This window comes from Dama dama, chromosome 12 (assembly GCF_033118175.1).
Source record: "Dama dama isolate Ldn47 chromosome 12, ASM3311817v1, whole genome shotgun sequence".
NCBI classification, from domain to species: domain Eukaryota; kingdom Metazoa; phylum Chordata; class Mammalia; order Artiodactyla; family Cervidae; genus Dama; species Dama dama.
The window spans coordinates 31,049,410-31,070,476 of NC_083692.1; the positions used below are offsets into that span (position 1 = coordinate 31,049,410).

The 21,067-nt window shown below is 37.6% G+C and overlaps 1 protein-coding gene across 1 annotated transcript in view; it reads right to left on the reverse strand.

Annotated features, from left to right (window-relative positions):
• LRRC9 (leucine rich repeat containing 9) overlaps nt 1-21,067 on the reverse strand; it is a 104,179-nt gene that overhangs the window by 56,175 nt on the left and 26,937 nt on the right. The window contains exons 10-15 of the mRNA XM_061158365.1: nt 11,736-11,912; nt 11,279-11,396; nt 9,053-9,185; nt 7,707-7,829; nt 6,833-6,948; nt 756-968 (exon numbers count right to left, since the gene is read on the reverse strand). Of these exons, the coding sequence (XP_061014348.1) occupies nt 756-968; nt 6,833-6,948; nt 7,707-7,829; nt 9,053-9,185; nt 11,279-11,396; nt 11,736-11,912 (880 nt within the window). The remainder of the gene's footprint in view (nt 1-755; nt 969-6,832; nt 6,949-7,706; nt 7,830-9,052; nt 9,186-11,278; nt 11,397-11,735; nt 11,913-21,067) is intronic.

Consider the following 21,067-nt stretch of genomic DNA (forward strand, 5'->3'; position numbering starts at 1 on the left):
GTAAGAGAAGGACTTAATGCTTAGGTATAGATCTAAAACATGTGTGGGAGCTAAATAGGAGAAACAAGTTCACGTGAGAACATTCTGTGCAGATGAAGTAGCTAGCGTGGAGACTCTGTGTGGCAGCAAAGGGTACATTTAGGAAACAAAAAGGAGGCTGACTACAGATTGCTACAGGGGGGTAATATGAGAAGAGTCTGGAAAGACAGGCCTGTCTGAGTGGTTCTTACAGAGAAAGTGAGTTGTCTGCTTGAACCTACAGAAGTAGTAAACAAACAGGCCTGGGAACATATAAAACGTTACAGGCCATATTAAGGACTTTGGTTTTATTTTGAAAACAATGAAAAGCATTTGCGCATTTCATATAGGAGTGGTGAGGGATGACAAATCAGATTTGCGCTTGAAAAGACTACTCTGGCTTCAGTATGGAGAATGGGTTGTGGCCTTGAAGCAGAAGTAGGACAAAACCTCTGTTGCATAGCTCTAGTAGGCATGCACCCCCACCCCAACACACACAGACACGCACACCCCCTGTATTGAGTTATACTTAGCGATATGCTGAACGGCATCCAAACAGCATGTTAATAGAGTATTATGTGCATGGAGCCTCCTGAAATTGTGTAATAGCCCCATGGAAGTATCTAGGTTGGCGATAGAGTCTGGATAGAATGGTAGCAGATTTGAAATGGACAGACTGAGAGTCAAGATATAGAAGGAAGCTTAATGTGTCAATAGAATTTCCTCGTCATACTTACCACAATATGACCATAAACACTAGTCTTGGCAAGGGAAAGTATCGTTTTATCATCCAAACTCATAAGTTTTGGTCTGGGCTTGATCCTAGGATCCATTTTTATAACTTGATCATCAAATTTCAAATCCTGGGACAATACTGATCCTTCTGAATTTTTTTTGCTTTCTTCTAGAATAATATTGTTGAATGAAGAAAATAAAGAGTGAGCCTTGACCTAAAAAATTTATTAAAAACATTGAAAATTTGGTTGCTGTATTTATCATTTTGAAAAATAGGCTATGTAGGAAAGATGAATTAAAACTTTTTCCGTTATATAGTAATATCTATGATGATCTGTATCACATTAGGAAATCTATGAGAATAGATTAAAATTGTGGACTAAGAATGGGTGTGTTCATCCTCCTGAAAATTCCTTAAAACTGGAAAAAGACATTTTAAAAATATTTTATCACAGTGGAGAGGGCACCAACAAAAGACTAAAAGTTGTGAGATATAAATTAGAAGAGACTGAACTGACAAATAGAAGCAGAAATGTAACCTGCGGCCAAAATATATGCAGGAGATAACCACTTCAAAGAGCAGATTCCAAGAAACTTGGTGTTCAGAGTGAACAAGTAAAGTAGCAGGAGGAAGCTCTAGGTAATTATTAGGCAATTAAGTTATCATAAGAATTGTGGATGACTGGGAAAAAACAACATGAACAAACAGAAATGGCTCTACAAAAACCCAAAATGGTCCATAAGAGAATTCTTTTTAAAATCTAGGAGAATAAAACATCTATAAAAGAATAGACAGCTATAGAAAAAATAGGGTAAATGCTTCAAACTCACCATAAAAACAATTAGTGAAGTACGAAATATTCAATAAATGTCCTGAGAAACCAAGTCAAATCAAATTAACAGTGTGGAAGCTAATATAGAGGGCATTTTTCACAACAAAGAATTTAAAGATGGAAATGTAAAATACAGAGAAAAAAAATTAAAATACATTGGGGGGGGGGGAACAGTTCAGAATGTTCAATGTTTACCAAATAGGAGTTTGAGAGGGCTTAACAGAATAGAAGAGAAGAAATGGTAAAGGAATTAAGAAAAGGAAACTTCCCAGAGTTAAAGGAAACATTTGATCTTCAGACTAAAACAGCTCATAAAGGGGCAAGCAGGATGATGGAGCTCTTGTCTTCGCTGACATCACTTTGTTGTGAAGTCAGTCACAACAGCAAGGACTTGGCCTCTCCACTTCTTGTTTTTTCAGTTATTTTGTTTTCTGTTTGTTTGGGTTTCTGTGTCTTTTGTTGAAAGTATATTTGACTGATAGAATCCTCTTCATAACAACATAAAATATAAATGCCCAGAACTATACAAGAAATATAAGAAGAAACATTTAAGACCTATATAGAGGAAAATATGGGAGAGGACTTGAGTAAATGGAATAATGTATCATGTTCCTGGATGCAAGGCCCAATACTACAAAGAAGTCAGTTCACCCCAAAATAAATTTAAATTCAATACAGTTACAATCAAATCCTAGTAGGACATTTAAATAGAACTTCACAAGCTGTTTAAAAATTTAATTTGGAAATGAAAACATTCAAGCATGTGTGCGTGCATGCTAAGTCGCTTCAGTCATGTTCGACTCTGCAACCCAATGGACCATAGCCCGCCAGGCTCCTCTGTCCATGAGATTCTGCAAGCAAGAATACTGGAGTGGGTTTCCATGCCCTCCTCATGTTCAAGGATAGCCAAGAAATTTTTTAAAAAAATAAGTGGAAGAGAATTTGCCTTATCACATATCCAAACATATCATCTGGTTGTAATAACCAAAACAAGATGGTAGGGGCCCAAGATTAGACCAATAGATCAATGGAACAGAGTATAAGGATCTATATATATTAAAATAATTTTAATAATAAATATAATATTTCAAAAGAGTAAAAAAGATTGAAAGCAAACCCACAAAGCTATTAACAGTGGATGCCTTAATGAAAGAGAGTGGGATAGGGTTGAGGTGAAAGCAGATTTTCATGTGTATTCTATATTCTCCAATACAGTTTTAATCTTTTCTAGTGAGACTACAGCTATATACTACTCATGTAATATATTTTCAAAATAAAAAATTTAGGTGTAATAATTATTTTCTTTGAAAATTAAATCCCTCACAGAATAATCATTTTACATTTATATACAGGCATACCTCATTTTGTTGCATTTTGCTTTATTGGATTTCTAACAAACTGAAGGCATCAAGCAAGTCTATTGGTGCTATTTTCCAACAGCATTTGCTCACTTCATGTCTCTGTCACATTTGGTAATCCTCATAATATTTCAAACATTTTCACTAAGATTATATTTGTTATGGTGATCTGTGATGTGTTACTATTGTAATGGTTTTGGGTTGCCACAAACCATGCTCATATAAGACAGTGAACTGTGTTTGGACTACTCCATTGACCAGCCATTTCCCTGCCTCTCTCCCTCTCTTTGGGCCTCCCTATTCCCCAAATCTTAAAATTTAGGTAATTAATAACCTTAGAATGGATTCTCACTGTTCAAGTGAAAGGAAAAGTCACATACCTCTCACTTTAAATCAAAAGCTAGAATGACTAAGTTTAGTGAGGAAGGCATGTTGAACATTGAGACAGCCTGAAAGCTAGGCCTCTTGCTCCAAACAGTCAAGTTTTGAATGCAAAGGAGAAGTTTTGAAGAAAATTAAAAGTACTACTCCAGTGAACATATGAATGTAAAAAAAGTGAAGCAGTCTTATTACTGATATGGAAAATGATTTTGTGCTCTGGATGGAAGATCAAATCAGTCACAATATTCCCTTAAGTCAAAGCTTAATCCACAGAAAAGTCCTAACTCTCTTCAATGCTATGAAGGCTGAGAGAGGTGAGAAAGTTGCAGAAGAAAAGTCTGAAGCTAGCTGAGCCTGGTTCATGAAGTTTAAGGAAAGAAGAGATCTCCATAACATAGAGGTGCAAAGTGAAGCAGCAAGTGCTGATGCAGAAGCTGCAGCAAGATATCCAGAATATCTAGCTAAGATCACTCATAAAGGTAACTACACTAATACGTAGATTTTCAATATAGATGAAACAGCACTCTATTAGAAGAAAATGCCATCTAGGATTTTCATAGCACTGAAGTCAGTGCTCAGCTTCAGAGAGTCAAAGGTCAAGCTGTCTCTCTTGTTAAGGGCTCTTTTAGTTGAAGCTAATGCTCATCTACCATTCTGGACACCCTACAGCACTTAAGAACTATGCTAAATCTACTCTACCTGTGATCTATAAATGGGACCAAAAAAGCCTGGATGACAGCACATTTGTTTACAACATGGTTTGCTGAATATTTTAAGACCCCTGTCTAGACCTACTGCTCAGGAAAAAAAAAAAAAAAAGAATTTCTTTTAAAATACTACTGCCTATTGACAATGAACCTGGTTACCCAAGAGCTCTGGTGGAGATGTGCAATGAGATTTACGTTGCTTTCATGCTTACTAACATAACATTCCTTCTGCAGCCCATGGATCAAGGACTAATTTCTACTTTTAAGTCTTATTATTTAAGAAATACATTTCATAAGGCTATAGTTGCCAGTTTTTCATTCCAATCCCAAAGAAGGGCAGTGCCAAAGAATTTTCAAACTACTGCACAACTGCACTCATTTCACATGCTAGCAAAGTAATGCTCAAAATTCTCCAAGCTAGGCTTCAACAGTACGTGAACCGAAAACTGCCAGATGTTTAAATGCACTTAGAAAAGGCAGAGGAACCAGAGATCAAATTCCCAATATCCACTGGATCATAGAAAAAGCAAGAGGATTCCAGAAAAACATCTACTTCTGCTTTATTGACTGGGCTAAAGACTTTGACTGTGTGGGTCACAACAAACTGTGGAAAATTCTTCAAGAGATGGGAATTTCAGGCCACCTGACCTGCCTCCTGCGAAACCTGTATACAGGTCAAGAAGCAACAGTTAGAACCAGGCAGAGAATAACAGACTGGTTCCAAATTGAGCAAGAAGTACGTCAAGGCTATATATTGTCACCCTGCTTATTTAACTTATATGCAGAGTGCATCATGAGAAACGCCAGGCTGGATGAAGCACAAGCTGGAATCAAGATTGCCAGGAGAAATATAAATAACCTCAGATATGCAGATGATACCACCCTTATGGCAGAAAGCAAAGAAGAACTGAAGAACCTGTTGATGAAGGTGAAAGAGGACAGTGAAAAAAGCTGGCTTAAAACAACACACAAAAAACTCATGGCATCTAGTCCCATCACTTCATGGCAAAGTGACAGACTTTATTTTCTTGGGCTCCAAAATCACTGCAGACGGTGACTGCAGCCATGAAATTAAAAGACACTTGCTCCTTGGAAGAAAAGCTATGACAAACCCAGACAGAGCATTAAAAACCAGAGACATCACTTTGATTACAAAGGTCCATCTAATCAAAGCTATGGTTTTCCAGTCGTCATGTATGGATGTAAGAGTTGGATCATAAAAAAAGGCTGAGTGCTGAAGAATTGATGCTTTTGAACTGTGGTGTTGGAGAAGACTCTTGAGAGTCCCTTGGACTGCAAGGCAATCAAACCAGTCCATCCTAAAGGAAATTAGTCCTGACTATTCATTGGAAGGGCTGATGCTGAAGCTGAAAGTCCAATACTTTGGTCAATTGATGTGAAGAGCCGATTCATTAGAAAAGACCCTGATGCTGAGAAAGATTGAAGGCAGGAGGAGAAGGGGATAACAGAGAACAAGATGGTTGGATGGCATCACTGACTCAATGGACATGAGTTTGAGCAAGCTCCAGGAGATGGTGAAGGACAGGGAAGCCTGGTGTGCTGTAATCCATGGAACTGCAAAGAGCCAGACACGACTGAGTGACTGAACAACAACAATAGCTGCCATAGATAGAGATTTTCCTGAGGTATCTGAGCAAAGGAAATTGAAAACTTTTTGGAAAGGATTTACCATTCTATATGTCTTTAAGAACATTCATGATTCATGGAAAGAGTTCAAAATATCAACATTAATAGGAATATGAAAGAAGTTAAGACTTCCCTGGTGGCTCAGATGGTAAAGCAACTGCCTACAGTGTGGGAGACCCGGGTTGATCCCTGGGTCAGGAAGATCCCCTGGAAAAGGAAATAGCAACCCACTCCAGTACTCTTACCTGGAAAATCCCATGGACAGAGGAGCCTGGTAGGCTACAGTCCATGGGGTTGCAAAGAGTCGGACACGACTGAGCAACTTCACTTTCTTTCTCTCAAGACTTCAGTGAAGGAAGCATTTGTAGATATAGTTTAGAAACAGCAAGAGAACTAGACATAGAACCCAAAGATGTGACTGAAATCCTACAATCTCATGATAAAACCTTACAGATGAGGAGTTTCTTCTTACAGATGAGCAAAGAAAATGGTTTCCACTCCTGGTGAAGATGCTATGAAGATCGTTGAAGTGACAACAAAGGATTTAGAATGCTTCATAAACTTAGTTGATAAAGCAGTGGAATTCTGAAAAAAGTTCTGTGGGTAAAATGCTATCAAACAGCACTGCAATGCTACAGATAGGTCATTCATGAAAGGAAAAGACAACAGATGCAGCAAACTTCATTGTTACCTGATTTTAAGAAATTGTCACAGCCACCACTTAGCTTCAGCGACTACCACCTGATAAGTCAGCAGCCATCAACATGCAGCTAAGATCCGCTACCAGCAAAAAGGCTATGACTCACTGGGCTCAGATGACGAGTCACATTTTTCAGCAATAAAGTCTACTTTTTTATTAAGGTATGTATATTTTTTAGACATTTCATACTTAATAGACTATAGTAAGTATAAATGTAAGTTTTATCAGTTCAGTTTAGTTTAGCTCAGTCGGCATATGCACTGGGAAACCAAAAATTACTGTGACTAACTATTGCAATATTCACTTTATTGCAGGGTCTGAAACTGAACCCACAATATTTCTGAGGTATACCTGTACATATAATATAGCATAAACTTGACATAACATTATTAGGCTTCAAATTACTGTTCTGTTCTCATTTAAGGAATTCCAGTTTTAAAAATGCATTCATACCACTGTAATATACTCAAATTCCACAATGTATTCAGGCAAAACAAGGTCATGATCAAAGACAAACCACTTGCACTGCCGAACACTGCAATCACAGTTTCTTTGTCCCATGATAGAATCTAGGATAAAATAATAAAAACAAGCAAAATAAATACACACTCTTCAAAGTGAAACATAATATACACTTTTCACCCTTATACAGATTAATAAACAACACTCAATACATTCCACAGAGAAGGCAATGGCAACCCACTCCAGTACTCTTGCCTCGAAAATCCCAGGGACGGCGGAGCCTGGTGGGCTGCCATCTATGGGGTCGCACAGAGTCGGACACGACTGAAGTGACTTAGCAGCAGCAGCAGCAGTATGTTCCAAATAATATGTTAGTGAGGTTTTTTCTGTCTTCCCACCATCCTTGATAATTTCTTAATTCTATCAAAACTAGTCACCCTTTGACTAAACAGACTAGTAGGGTTTAGTTTTATTCATATCCTTTTCTTTTTCATACTTTTTCACTTTTCTAATCAGAATTTGACCATATAGCTTTTGATAAATATATTACTCTAAACATATTACTTTGTTGTTAAAAGTTGGGTGGGTTCTATCTTTTGAAATACATACAATATATTATACATATATATGTGTGTATAAAATATAAAAGAAACTTTTACAAAATAAAATATCTATGCACAGAAATATATAACTGTCATTGAAGTAGGGAAGAGAAACACAGAAGCTCATTAGTGGTTAGGAACAGGGTTTTATAGAGAAGTTTATAAGCTTTGTTAGATAGAGGTTAAATTATAAGCATCTTTATTAAATGAAAATATTCTGTAGTCAAAAAGATGAAAAAAGATTTATTTCATGGCAGACATACTTAGTAAATATTTTCGAGGAATGAACACTGAATTAATCATTGGGTAGTTGGCTTGACTGATGGAGTCCTGATCACGAGCCTGAACACTCTGGCCAAGGAAAACCTTTGTAATCAGGAGGATGCCTAGTATGAAAAAACAAAACATTTTAACACGAATTCATCTTAATAATTGTCCAATTTTATCTTCCTTACTGCCCCCAGACTTGATTGTATATTCTGTAAAGGTAGGGATCCTAGATATCGGTATAGCACATAGCACACTGCTTGATCCAAAATAGAGGAGCTCAATAAATATTTGTTGAATAAATAAAATGGTTATAAAAGAGGATTCCTGTGATTATATCAAGCAAAGCTTTACAGACAGGGAAGAAGGAAATAAGGCAATATCTAACAATATTTTCATGAAGTAATTTAAGAAATTTGTTGTTCTTGTTAACTGGGTAAAAATTCATCTCTGTATCATCAGTATCTAGCACATAGCACTCAGTATGTCTACTGAATGGTGAACAGTTCTTTTCCCTTAAGTTATTAAGGAACCTTGAAATTCACTAACTTCTAGGAATCTCTAGGAGTCACTGAATCCTATGAAGTAACTTGTAATTACTATGCATAAGGTATTCACGTAACTTCTTAAAACTATGTACGAGCTATGAAATGTAAATCGGGAGAACCTAATTGTTTTGTCCCTTGAACTGCAAGATCAAACCAGTCAGTCCTAAAGGAAATCAACTTTGAATACTCATTGGTAGTACTGATGCTGAAAAGCTGAAGCTCCAATACTTTGGCCACTTGATGTGAAGAGCCAACTCACTGGAAATAAGACCCTGAGACTGGGAAAAGTTCTTTTGCCAATTTTAGATTTATAACCAGATTTTCTTACCATCTTATATTTTGACAATTAAGGACAAGTAAGGCCTGACTTCCCGAGTGCTTTATATGATGATTATTACATAAATGGACAGAGTTCTCTTTTCTTTTTCCAGTGAATTTGGGGTTTGTATGGTGCGTGTGTGTAACATATACATATTTTTAGGACACATCTTGATGAACAAAAGCAGATTGTGAAAACTGTTTATTTCATATAAGAGAGATTAAATATGAGTAACAAATAAACCTCATCCTATTGATGTTGCTGATAATAATCACTCAGTAAATATTCATTGACAGACTGACTAAAGTAGTAGATCAGAAAGTCATGTATTACCTCACTGGTAAATCCTAAATAAAAGGGGTTTCAGAAAACTTCCCAGGTTGATAAAACCAAGCATCAAAAATGTTATGAAAGTAATTAATGAATTGGAAGACTAAGAGCTTAAAAGTTCAGAAACTTTGCATATTTATAATACCATGTCTGAAGAGCTCATGCTCAAGAGAGTTTTTCTTCTCATCCTTGTACTTTTGCTGTAGTAATTCAATTCTGGGACACTCACATATACTTAGGCTATTAGCAAGAATGACAGCTTCTTTTCTGAGAGGCAGCTATAAAGAAAAAGCAAAGTCTGAGAATTTTTATAAGACTGACAATACTTCAACTTTACTACAGATGGTTTATCATTTTATGTTCATGTGTCTGGGCAAGGAACCTTCAGGTCACTCACTGCAAAGAAGTAGATAATCTTCAGGGACAACTTCATTCCATAAAACCATTCATGTAATGTATTTTAAATGTATATGCAAATAGATCTATGAAATATAATATTTGGTGGATACTACACTGAAGATTCTTATTTAAATAAACAGTCTAATAACTGGTCTAATAGTCTATACATTATTTTCCAGATATATCTGATTGTACTAATGTATGGAAATTTTAGCTTGCATTGTGACTAGAGTTATTTCTTTAAAAGTATTTTATCAGGAATATTCATATTACTTGCTGTGAAAGCAGCTCTTAAAAAAAAGAAACAAAAATGTGTTTTTATCAGTTAAAAACAACTAGAGCTAAGAGAGATTATATAATCTATCTAAGACTGAAGCAGAAATTGCGAAGTCATGATTTAGACTCAGGTCTGCTCCTCCTTGTCACTATTTCGAAGTTTTGAAATTACTGGGTTGGCCAAAAAGTTTGTTAGGGTTTTTCTATACCATCTTTATTTTATTGTGGTAGAAAAAAATAAGGTAAAAGCTACCATTTTAAAGTGTACAATTCATTGGCATTAGTACACTCACAATGTTGTACAACTATCACCACTACCTATTTCCAGAATTTCATTCCAAACTAAAGCTGTATACTCATTAAACAATAACTCTCCATCCCTCTATCCTCCCCAACTCCTGGAAATGTCTACTTTCTGTCTCTACCAATTTGTCTATTCCAGATATTTTATGTAAGTAGGATCAAACAATATTTGTCCCATAATGTCTTATTTTTTTTACTTAATATAATGTTTGCAAGGTTCATCCATGCTATAGCATGTATCACAATTTCATTTCTTATGACTGAATAATATTCTATTGTATGTATATACCACATTTTATTTATCCATGCATCCATTAATGGACATTTGAGTTCTTTCTACTTTTTGGCTATTGTGACTAATAATGCTATGAACAAGTATCCAAGAACTTTATCGTGTATATCTTACTATATCCTAACCACTCTGTGAAGGAGATACTATTATTACCCTCATTTCCCAGAATGGATTTCAAATGGGCACAGAGAGGTGAAGTCACCCAGCTGGTGAGTAGGAAAGCCAGGATTCAAATGCAGCAATATTTTCAGGTTATGTGTGCCATGATGAGAAAAGGATTAGGAAACACTGCTCTGTACTACAGCTGTCTCATCAAGTAGGTGGAGGACTGAGAAAGGTTGATTGGATGTTTTGGAGCTCATGAGTGATCAAAGATAAAGCAGTATCAGTATCAAGGTGGGGAAGATGAAGTAGAGAATAAAGAAACGGTGGTAGTAAAAGTAAAGAGAAAAACAGAATGACAGAAAGCACAGCAGTGTTAAGTGAATGAATTTTTTCAAGATGGAGAAGACCTTGGAGCATTTAAAACAGATTAAAAGAAGTGGATTTCAAGATCATTCACAAAAGGATCACAATATAAAATGTAAGATGCCTAGGAAGATTAAATAGACAATCATAAAGGTAAAATAATTCATGATTCAACCAACTGTAGATTGAAAATACTTGGGAAAAAAAAAAGAATTCTGGAAAGTTCCAAAAAGCAAAACTTGAATTTGCCCTGCTTCCACAACTATTTACACAGAATTTATATTGTATTTATAATTCTCTACATAGCATTTACATTATATTAGGCATTATAAGTAATCTAGAGGTGATTTAAAGTATACAGAAGGAAGTACACAGGCTATATGTCAACAGAATGCCATTTCATATAAGGGACTTGAGCATCCTTGGATTTCAGTATTTGTGGGAGGTCCTGGAACCAATCCCTCTTGAGTACTGAAGGACTGTACTTTTCAGGATAGCACTAACTTTTTTGTGAAACAATAGAAGTTTGCTATAAATATAAATGAAAGGATTGAGAATCAAACTATGCTTAATCAGTGGCAGAGCTTTATTCATTAGGAAGAAAGCATTATTTTGAATAACATTTTATGCTACCTTGCTTGTTTCGCTGTCTTTGAATCCTTTTTCAAGTATTTGTAGCAGATGCTTTTTCTTCACTGTAATTTCAGGATCAAAAACATAAAAAAGGCATTCCAGCATCTTTTGATAGCTCCTTAAGAATAATTAAGACAAAAACAGTTTTAGAATTGATTTCAAAAAAGCCTAGCCACAGGTAGGATGACCATATGCCCTAGCCAGGATATTTCCCATTTACGCTGGATACTCCAGTGTCATTCTTAAATTTCCACTCCTCATCAGTCTCAAAAAGAGCTTCAGTGTGGATAAACCATGAGGTCATCCTAGTCAGGAAGATGCATTAAAGGAACTATTTACTAACAAGGATATTTTCAATACTGTAAACTTTTAACCAGAAAGACTTTTTTGTTGTTGTTGTTACAAAATAAAAAGCAGGCTGTTGTAAAAATGTTTCTTATGGCAGTTAGCTTCTTACTCTGAATCATGCATATGTTCATTGTCCAAAAACTTTTGGAATTTCTCTTCAAATTTTAGTCTCAGAATACGGTTGTTAACCTTGATGACACGTTTTACTTTCACTCCTGTAATACCATATGTTCTGAAGTCCCACGTACAAAAACGTGATAGAATTAATTCATAGCAGGAATTAAACCTATATGGGAACACAAAATATATACAAAGAAAATAACAGACTTTCCTTAAAATGTTGAGAACACAAAGTTACATATGAAAAAAGTAATAGCCCATATTTTATGTTTCTGCTAAAGATACATGCTGTTTTGTTTCTTATACAATCAATAAAAGAACTGCTAAACTCTGAAAGTGTTACTCGCTCAGTCCTGTCAGACTTTGAGACCCCATGGACTGTAGCCTGCCAGCCTCTGTCCGTGGAATTCTCCAGGCAAGAATACTGGGGTGGGTTGCCATTCCCTTCTCCAGAAGCTGCCATTCCCAACCCAGGGATCGAACCTGGGTTTCCTGTACTGCATGAATTCTTTACCATCTGATCCACCAGGGAAGAATAATAGCTCTTTTATTAATAATAATATATTTGTTCTGACTAAAAGATATGGAGCAATCCTCCAATATTGTAATAGTTTCTTTTGGGGGCGTCAGTGAAACTACACGCTTCTGGCTTGCATCTTACTGGCTACTCTTTCATGATTTTATTTGCAGCTTCTTTTTCCTCTGACAGACTTCTAAATGTTGGATTGCCCCAGGAATCAGTCTCTGGCTCCCCTCTTGTCTCCATAAACTCTATTAATAGGTGATTTCACTTGGCCCTTTGGCAATATATATTTTAAATATATATGTATATATATATATATATACACCTATATTTATTATACTAGTAAATTCCAACATTTTATTTTCAGGCTTTACCTTTACCCCACTTAACTGAACATACCCACACCTGAACATCTAACTACTTGCTCGCTATGTTCACTGGAACATGTAATAGGCCTCTCAAATTTAGCTCACCTAACACACCTGCCTTTAAACCTGCACCTCCTGTTTTCCACCTCAGTGTACGGCACCACCATCTAACTAGTGGCTTAGGTTAAAATCCCAGCAATACATCATGCCTCCACTCTTTCTTACCAATATCCAACTCTTCAGCAAGTCTGTTTGGCTCTATATCTAAAATACATCCTAAATATGACTCTATTTAATCACCACTGCTATTATCCTAGTTAAAATCACCATCACCTCTCAGTTGGACTATTGCCATAGCTTCATAACTAGGGATACAGAAGTGAAAGAGGCAGGATCCCTGCTCTCCTTGACCCTGTAATTCCAAGGGAGTTGGACAACAAAATAAACAGGACATAATAAAATAAATAAAATATATAAACTGACAAGTGCTCCAAATAAAGAAAGGTTTGGGGTAAGGAATGGAGCATGGGATACTTAAGAGAGGTCTTGGGTAAGATCTTTGGAGAAGATATTTGAGCTAAGAATTGAAGAAGTAGGGGCCTGCTATGTGAAGATCTCAGAAAAAGTAACTAAGGACTCATGTGCTCTCTGCTGCCCTCATCTGGTCATGCTCAAAGTAATTCTGGCCCTGTCTTACAGTAGCACAGAATTTAGATTAATTTGAAATTTAAGATAAGGAGGATCAACTGTATGGTGACTCCAGTGGTAAAAAATCTGCCTTCCAATGCAGGAGATGCAGGTTTGATCCCTGGGTCAGGAAGATATCCTGGAGTAGGAAATGGCAGCCCACTCCAGTATTCTTGCCTGGAAAATTCCATGGGCAGAGGGGCTTGGTGGGCTACAGTGCATGAGGTCACAGAGTCGGATACGACTGAATGAGCATGCACGTGACGGTATGGTGACAGATGGAAGCTAAATTTTTGGTGGTGAGCACGCTATAATGTATACAAAAGTAGAAGTATATTGTACACATGAAACAAGTAATGTAATAAATCAATGTTACTTTAATGAAAAAGAAGTAAAAAGAAGAAAAAATACAAAATTTTTTCCAAAGAGAAACAAAGAAAGACAAATCTCAACATCTGGAACACTGGAACACTGGCACCAACGGTGCACACTCCCGGAAAGATCCATCTGATGGAGCAGATGAAAGCCATCACTGCCTTTTCCCACAACAGTGTGGAATGGACATTGACAGTGGGAATTGTTGTAGGAAAGAGCCATTCTGACTCCATGATGGATCTCTTTCTTTGACTTTAACCTTTGTTTTTTATTGCTTGCATGTTTGATGAATGGACAGTTACTCGCTTCTAGTCTGGTCTCCCAGGAATGCAAGAACCAGAAATGGCACAGGAAACTCGCTTAAGTAGTGTGATCCTTTCATAGAGCTTTTCTTTGTCTGGGAATTAAGCAGTTGACCCCTTCTTTATATGAAATTCCTAGAGTCTTGGAGATAGGGAACCCTAGTACTAAGAGGATAAGGGCTCTGCTATCTGGGGTCACAGAAGTAAAGCAATTCATTCAATCACCTGGCCACACTGTGTGCATGGGGAAACATCATTCAGAGGCTGGAATACTGCTGGAGGAGGGAGAACAGACCTATGCTGACAGAAAATTAATGAGACTTACAATATCATCAATACCTCATGGAGGATGGTAACTTCTCACAGCTGAATATATGCTACCTGCACTGAGGAGCCGGAGAAGGCAATGGCACCCCACTCCAGTACTCTTGCCTGGAAAATACCATGGACTGAGGAGCCCGGTAGGCTGCAGTCCATGAGGTCGCTAAGAGTCGGACACAACTGAGCGACTTCACTTTCACTTTTCACTTTCATGCATTGGAGAAGGAAATGGCAACCCACTCCAGTGTTCTTGCCTGGAGAATCCCAGGGATGGGGAAGCCTGGTGGGCTGCCATCTATGGGGTCGCACAGTCGGACACAACTGAAGTGACTTAGCAGCAGCAGCACTGAGGAGCATGTTATCACTGCTTTGAGGTATCTGCATTTTAGTCTGAACCTGAAATCCTGAAATAAAGACTCTCTAGGGCTTTGTATAAAATAATATTGAAATCTGCTACATCTTTCCTTCAAAGAGTCCAGTAGATTTAAGGGCAAATTTCAAACTACCCAGCCTAGCCTGTAAGACCATTAATGATCAGGCCCTTCTCATGTGAAACTACTGAGCTCTCTAGATGTATTATACTATTTACACACCCTTTCACATGCTGTGTTGTTGCCTCTGCCTGCAAAGTCCTTCCTCTAATTCTTTGTATAGTTAACATCTATCTGTCCTTCAAAATTCAGATCAAAGCATCTCCCTCAATTGCCCCACTTACCACTAGCACCTAGTATAGAATGTGACTTATGAGAGAAGCTTAATGGATGACTGCTGAGCAAGTGAACAAAATAGAAAAGACTCAAAGATTAAAAAGATACGTCTCTATATTCACTGAGTTTATAAACCAACAAAGTGAAAAAGTAATAGGTCAAGTATAAGGAAAATTATAGAGTATAAGAGAGATACAACTCAGTGCTATGAAGATTCAAAAAGAAGAAAGAATAACAATGACTACAGCTGACGGGATTGACAAGAAAATCCCTCACAAAGGGCTGGGGATGTAAGGCATTCTGGGTGAAGGAAGCAAAACAAAGAAAACCACCTATGATGGTGTACCAGGTATACTCCCAAAGCAGTGAGGCATGCATAGTTTAGCTGACTCTGAAGCAGTTTGAAAAAGGTTTAAGGTAATTTGGAGACAATACAGTGAAGGACACTGAATGTCGGTGAAGAGTTAGAATGTAATTTGGAAGATAACAAATTGGTACAAGAGGCTTTTGTTGTTTTTAACAGAGTGTTCTTGGCGTAGGAAGGGAGCATATGGGAAACTAGGTGTCTTTACTGACTGGCTGGTGAGTACTGAGTGCCCGCTACAGACAGACACTGTACTAGATGTAGCAATAGTCTGAAGTGAAAGTGTTAAGTCACTCAGTTGTGTCCGACTCTTTGTGATCTCATGGACTGCAGCCTGCCAGGCTCCTCTGTCCATGAAATTCGCCAGGCTAGAATACTGCAATAGTCTAAGGGGAAGGTTGTGAGGGCAGGTGATTTTATTACAAAGAGAGAATGAATTCAAGAGACATTATGGAGAGGACCTGAGGGTCTTCTTTAGACTGGTTAGATATGAATATTGAGGAAGAGAATAGAGTCAAGAATGGCTTCAGGGTTCATTGTGCCTCCATGACTAAGACGATGAATGGCAGTACTACAAACAGGGATGGAGGAGTCAGAAGAAAAGGATGGTTTGTAGGCAGGATGAGGAAAATAAAAGCATAAAGATTAAGGACTAAAGATTTTCACATTAACTTGTCTGATCCTAGCAGTTGCCTTTTGTGACAGACTTTCATTTTTCTTATTTTACAGATAACGTTCAGATGGATTAAATAACTGCTTTAAGACTATGCCGATAGAGTATGAACCTAGGCTTTCTGATTCTAACCCCACTTAATATTTTATTACTTTCTGGCTGAGTTCCCTTTTAAATGTGTTGAGTTTGCCTTGCCAGTTGGACATTGGGCTAGATTCAGGACTGATGTAAAGGAGAAAAACTTAAGTAAAACTGGAGCTTAATAAAATATATTAAAATGTACTTCAAAATCCTAAACAAGCATTTAATAAATACTGTTAACTTACTTGCTTACTTACACCATATCAAAAACAAATATAAAACAGTATAAAACAAAAAGTCTAAGTTTCTGTAGCTGCCTAAAACAGGGCAGCATGAAATGTTTATAAATAAAAAGATTAATTACTAAGTTATTTTATAGACAAAAGAGAACCTGTTAAGTATCTATAAATTGATATGGAGACTTCAATTACTAGTTATTGACTGAATTATGAATTCAGCTACCCCTATACTAGATGATTTATAAGGCATGTTCTGTCTGTCCCCAGGGAGCTCACAGAGTCACATATTTTGTTCTGTGGTACCTAGAATGATTTCTTTACATTGTAAATGCCCTGTATCTATAACTAAGTTAAAAGCTTTTCAACTACAAGGATAGTATCTTTGATGCTTTGGAGTCCCCATTTGATAAATGTTGTCTGATGTCAATAGATAACTAAATTGGCAATGCATAGGTAAATAATATGATCTGTAATGAAAATGCTATAGTGGCAACAGTCTACTCAACTGGCAAGTCTCTGTAAAGTCGGGACTTCTTTAAACTGAAAAATAAAGCCCTTTAATTTTATAAAAGAAATGAAGCTAAGAAATATTCAGCGATACACAATTAGAAATATGCAATGCTCTTGTACTATAAAGAAAGGTTTTTTTGATATAAAACTTTATATTTTCTAGTTTATATTTATTTTTATATAAACTTTATATTTATAGTTCTAGCTCTATTCCAGTACTTTTTATTTAAATGGTAAACCACTGGCTTTAAAAATATTACTAATGATCAGTGTTTAAATAAAGTTACTACTTATGTGCCACTTTGAGTAATTTAAAGCATTTGAACAGTTGTTTCTTAATATACATAAAAGATCAGGGCTAAGGTAGTCGTCAAGCTTGTAGTATGGTAAAAGTAACCAACAGTCCTTGAAATGCTGCCAACATATATCTGATGGTCTCCTTAAAATGGATCCAGGTTATTCTTATTAAAATCAAGTAAACAATTATTAATGCTTATTAAAAATCCACCAAAGCTATCTAAATTACTATCAGGCTGATACGGTTACCTAAATGGCTTTTTAGTTATCTTGCTTTTACATATTTTTGTAAAAGCTAATCTACTTGTCTTGTAAAGAGCTTACTTTGCGGTAAGTTAAAAAGAAAGAACGAAAAACCAACTCATGTAGGTTGAGTGAATACAAATGAATGACTGAAGAATGATGCACACATCCTGCAAGAGACACCATCCAATTCTTATACTGGAAAAATCAAGGCCTCTACTTGTTTACATGGAAAGTGGGATGAGTAACTTTTATATGAAAAGGCACTTTTTATATGAAAAGTGAAAGTGATAGTTGCTCAGTCTTGTCCGACTCTTTGCAACCCAAGGACTGTAGCCCGTCAGGCTCCTCTGTCCATGGGGTTCTCCAGGTAAGAATACTGGAGTGGGTTGCCTTCCCTTCTCCAGGGGCTCTTCCCCGACCTAGGCATCCAACCCAGGTCTCCTGCATTGTAGGCAGATTCTTTACCATCTGAGCCACCAGGGAAGCCCACCTTTTCTGTTTGTACATAAAAAACAAATTATGTGGTTAAACAAACAGTGATAATCACTGGGCAAATGGGTGTACTGATACAAAAGAAACTGTTTAAAAATATTCCTTTTTCTGTGGGCAGGGTGTCTTATACTTTTCCACCAAAGTTCACCAGGAACCTTCAGTAGCTTTTACTCACAGAAGTGAGTTAGAGCCTCATCTAATAGAATCAGGGGCTTTGCTTAAAGTGTGTGCATGCTTGCTGCAGTGCTAAGTCACTTCAGTCGTGTCCAACTCTTTGCAAAGCCATGGACTGTAGCCTGCCAGGCTCCTCTGTCCATGAAATTCTCCAGGCAAGAATACTGGAGCACGTTGCCATGCTTTTTTCAAGGGGATCTTTCCTACCCAGGGATCAAACCCTGCAGCTCCTGCATTGCAGGCAGATACTTTCAGACATGTTTCTTTTCTAAAAGTTACTGAAGTTTTGCATTTTAGTCCAAAAAAATCAGTATTTGTTTCAACACTGACTGTGAGTAAAACCATCCTCGAGGATGAAATACCAAGTCCATTCTGTAACTTTAAATGTTTCCTGGTTTCTCTCCACAATCCAAGTTTGCAATATGCTTCTAGAGTTTGAGGGAAATCTTCAGCTCATTCATAGGCTTCTTGATTTTGAGAAAGTGATTGCACAAATGTGAAAGTTGTAATTATGACATTTTTGTGCCAAGGCTATTTTTTAGGATCATTTTTGAGGGCTGTACCCTCTAGTTGGGCTTCCCCAATGGCTCAGCAGGAGACACAGTTTCAATCCCAGCGTCAGGAAAATCCCCTGGAGTAGGAAATGGCAACCCACTCCACTATTTTTGCCTGGGAAATGCCATGGACAGAGAAACCTGGTGGACTACAGTTCATGGGGTTGCAAAGAGTTGGACCCGACTGAGTGACTGTGCACACACACACACACATACACACACTCTCTAGCCGAAGCAACACAACCACTTTCTTGTGTCTACCAGTAGGCCTTGATTCTGAAGTATAGATGCCTGCTTCCGGCTTCTGTTTGGGGTGGCTGTTCTGTTTTTGTCCAGATGGACTTTTCACCTGAATTCCTAGTTTTTAAGTATCTGCCTTATTTTAAAACTCATAAAGTCTATGTGCACCCTGACTCTAGCTAGTTAACTAGTTTGACTCTGATTGTGGACTCCCAGGAAATACACTAGGTAGCATCCTCCAGTGTTTGCAACCTGCTGCTGCCAATCCTGCTTGGCCATTTCTTTTCCGCTCTAGCTTCTCACCCAGTAGTCAGTAATCAGGGCTATATTCATTCCAGAAAACAGTACAGACATACATAAAATGAATTCTTGACCATAAACTTTTCTAAATTATATTCTGCTCTTGGGCTAAGGGAAATTGAGTAAAAAGTAAAGAATTACTATTAGGATGTTTCCACGTTGGTGCATGGCAATTGTGTAAACAGAGAAATGTACAGGTGTAAATTGTTCATTTCCAAGGCAAACCATTCAATATCACAGTAATCCAAGCCTATGCCCCAACCAGTAACGCTGAAGAAGCTGAAGTTGAACGGTTCTATGAAGACCTACAAGACCTTTTAGAACTAAGACCCCAAAAAGATGTCCTTTTCATTATAGGGGATGGGAATGCAAAAGTAGGAAGTCAAGAAACACCTGGAGTAACAGGCAAATTTGGCCTTGGAGTACAGAATGAAGCAGGGCAAAGGATAATAGAGTTTTGCCAAGAGAACGCACTGGTCATAGCAAACACTCTCTTCCAACAACTCAAGAGAAGACTCTACACATGGACATCACCAGATGGTCAGAACCGAAATCAGATTGATTATATTCTTTGCAGCCAAAGATGAGGAAGCTCTATACAGTCAGCAGGGCTTACCTGGTGGCTCAGAGGTTAAAGCATCTGCCTCCAATGCGGGAGACCCGGGTTAGATCCCTCGGTTAGGAAGATCCCCTGGAGAAGGAAATGGTAACCCACTCCAGTATTCTTGCCTGGAGAATCCCATGGATGGAGGAGCCTGGTAGGCTACAGTTCACAGGGTCACAAAGAGTCGGACACAACTGAGCGACTTCACTTATACAGTCAGCAAAAACAAGACTGGGAGCTGACTGTGGCTCAGATCATGGACTCCATATTGCCAAATTCAGACTTAAACTGAAGAAAGCAGGGATAACCACTAGACCATTCAGGTATGACCTAAATCAAATCCCTTATGAATATACAGTGGAACTGAGAAATAGATTTAAGGGACTAGATCTGATAGAGTGCCTGATGAACTATGGACAGAGGTTCGTGACATTGTACAGGAGACAGGGATCAAGACCATCCCCATGGAAAAGAAATGCAAAAAGGCAAAATGGTTGTCTGAGGAGGCCTTACAAATAGCTGTGAAATGAAGAGAAGCTAAAAGTAAAGGAGAAAACGAAAGATATTCCTATTTGAATGCAGAGTTCCAAAGAATAGCCAGGAGAGATAAGAAAGCCTTCCCCAGCGATCAATGCAAAGAAATAGAGGAAAACAACAGAATGGGAAAGACTAGAGATCTCTTCAAGAAAATTAGAGATACCAAGGGAACATTTCATGCAAAAATGGGCTCAATAAAGGACAGAAATGGTGTGGACCTAACAGAAGCAGAAGATATTAAGAAGAGGTGGCAAGAATACACAGAAGAACTGTACAAAAAAGATCTTCATGACCCAGATAATCATGATGGTGTGATCACTCACGTAGAGCCAAATATCCTGGAATATGAAGTTAAATGGGCCTTAGAAAGCATCACTACGAACAAAGCTAGTGGATGTGATGGAATTCCAGTTGAGCTGTTTCAAATCCTAAAAGATGATGCTGTGAAAGTGCTGCACTCAATATGTCAGCAAATTTGGAAAACTCAGCAGTGGCCACAAGACTGGAAAAGGTCCGTTTTCGTTCCAATCCCTAAGAAAGGCAATCCCAAAGAATGCTCAAACTACCACACAATTGCACTCATCTCACACGCTAGTAAAGTAATGCTCAAAGTTCTCCAAGCCAGGCTTCAGCAATACGTGAACCGAGAACTTCCAGATGTTCAAGCTGGTTTTAGAAAAGGCAAGGAACCAGAGCTCAAATTGCCAATATCCGCTGGATCATCGAA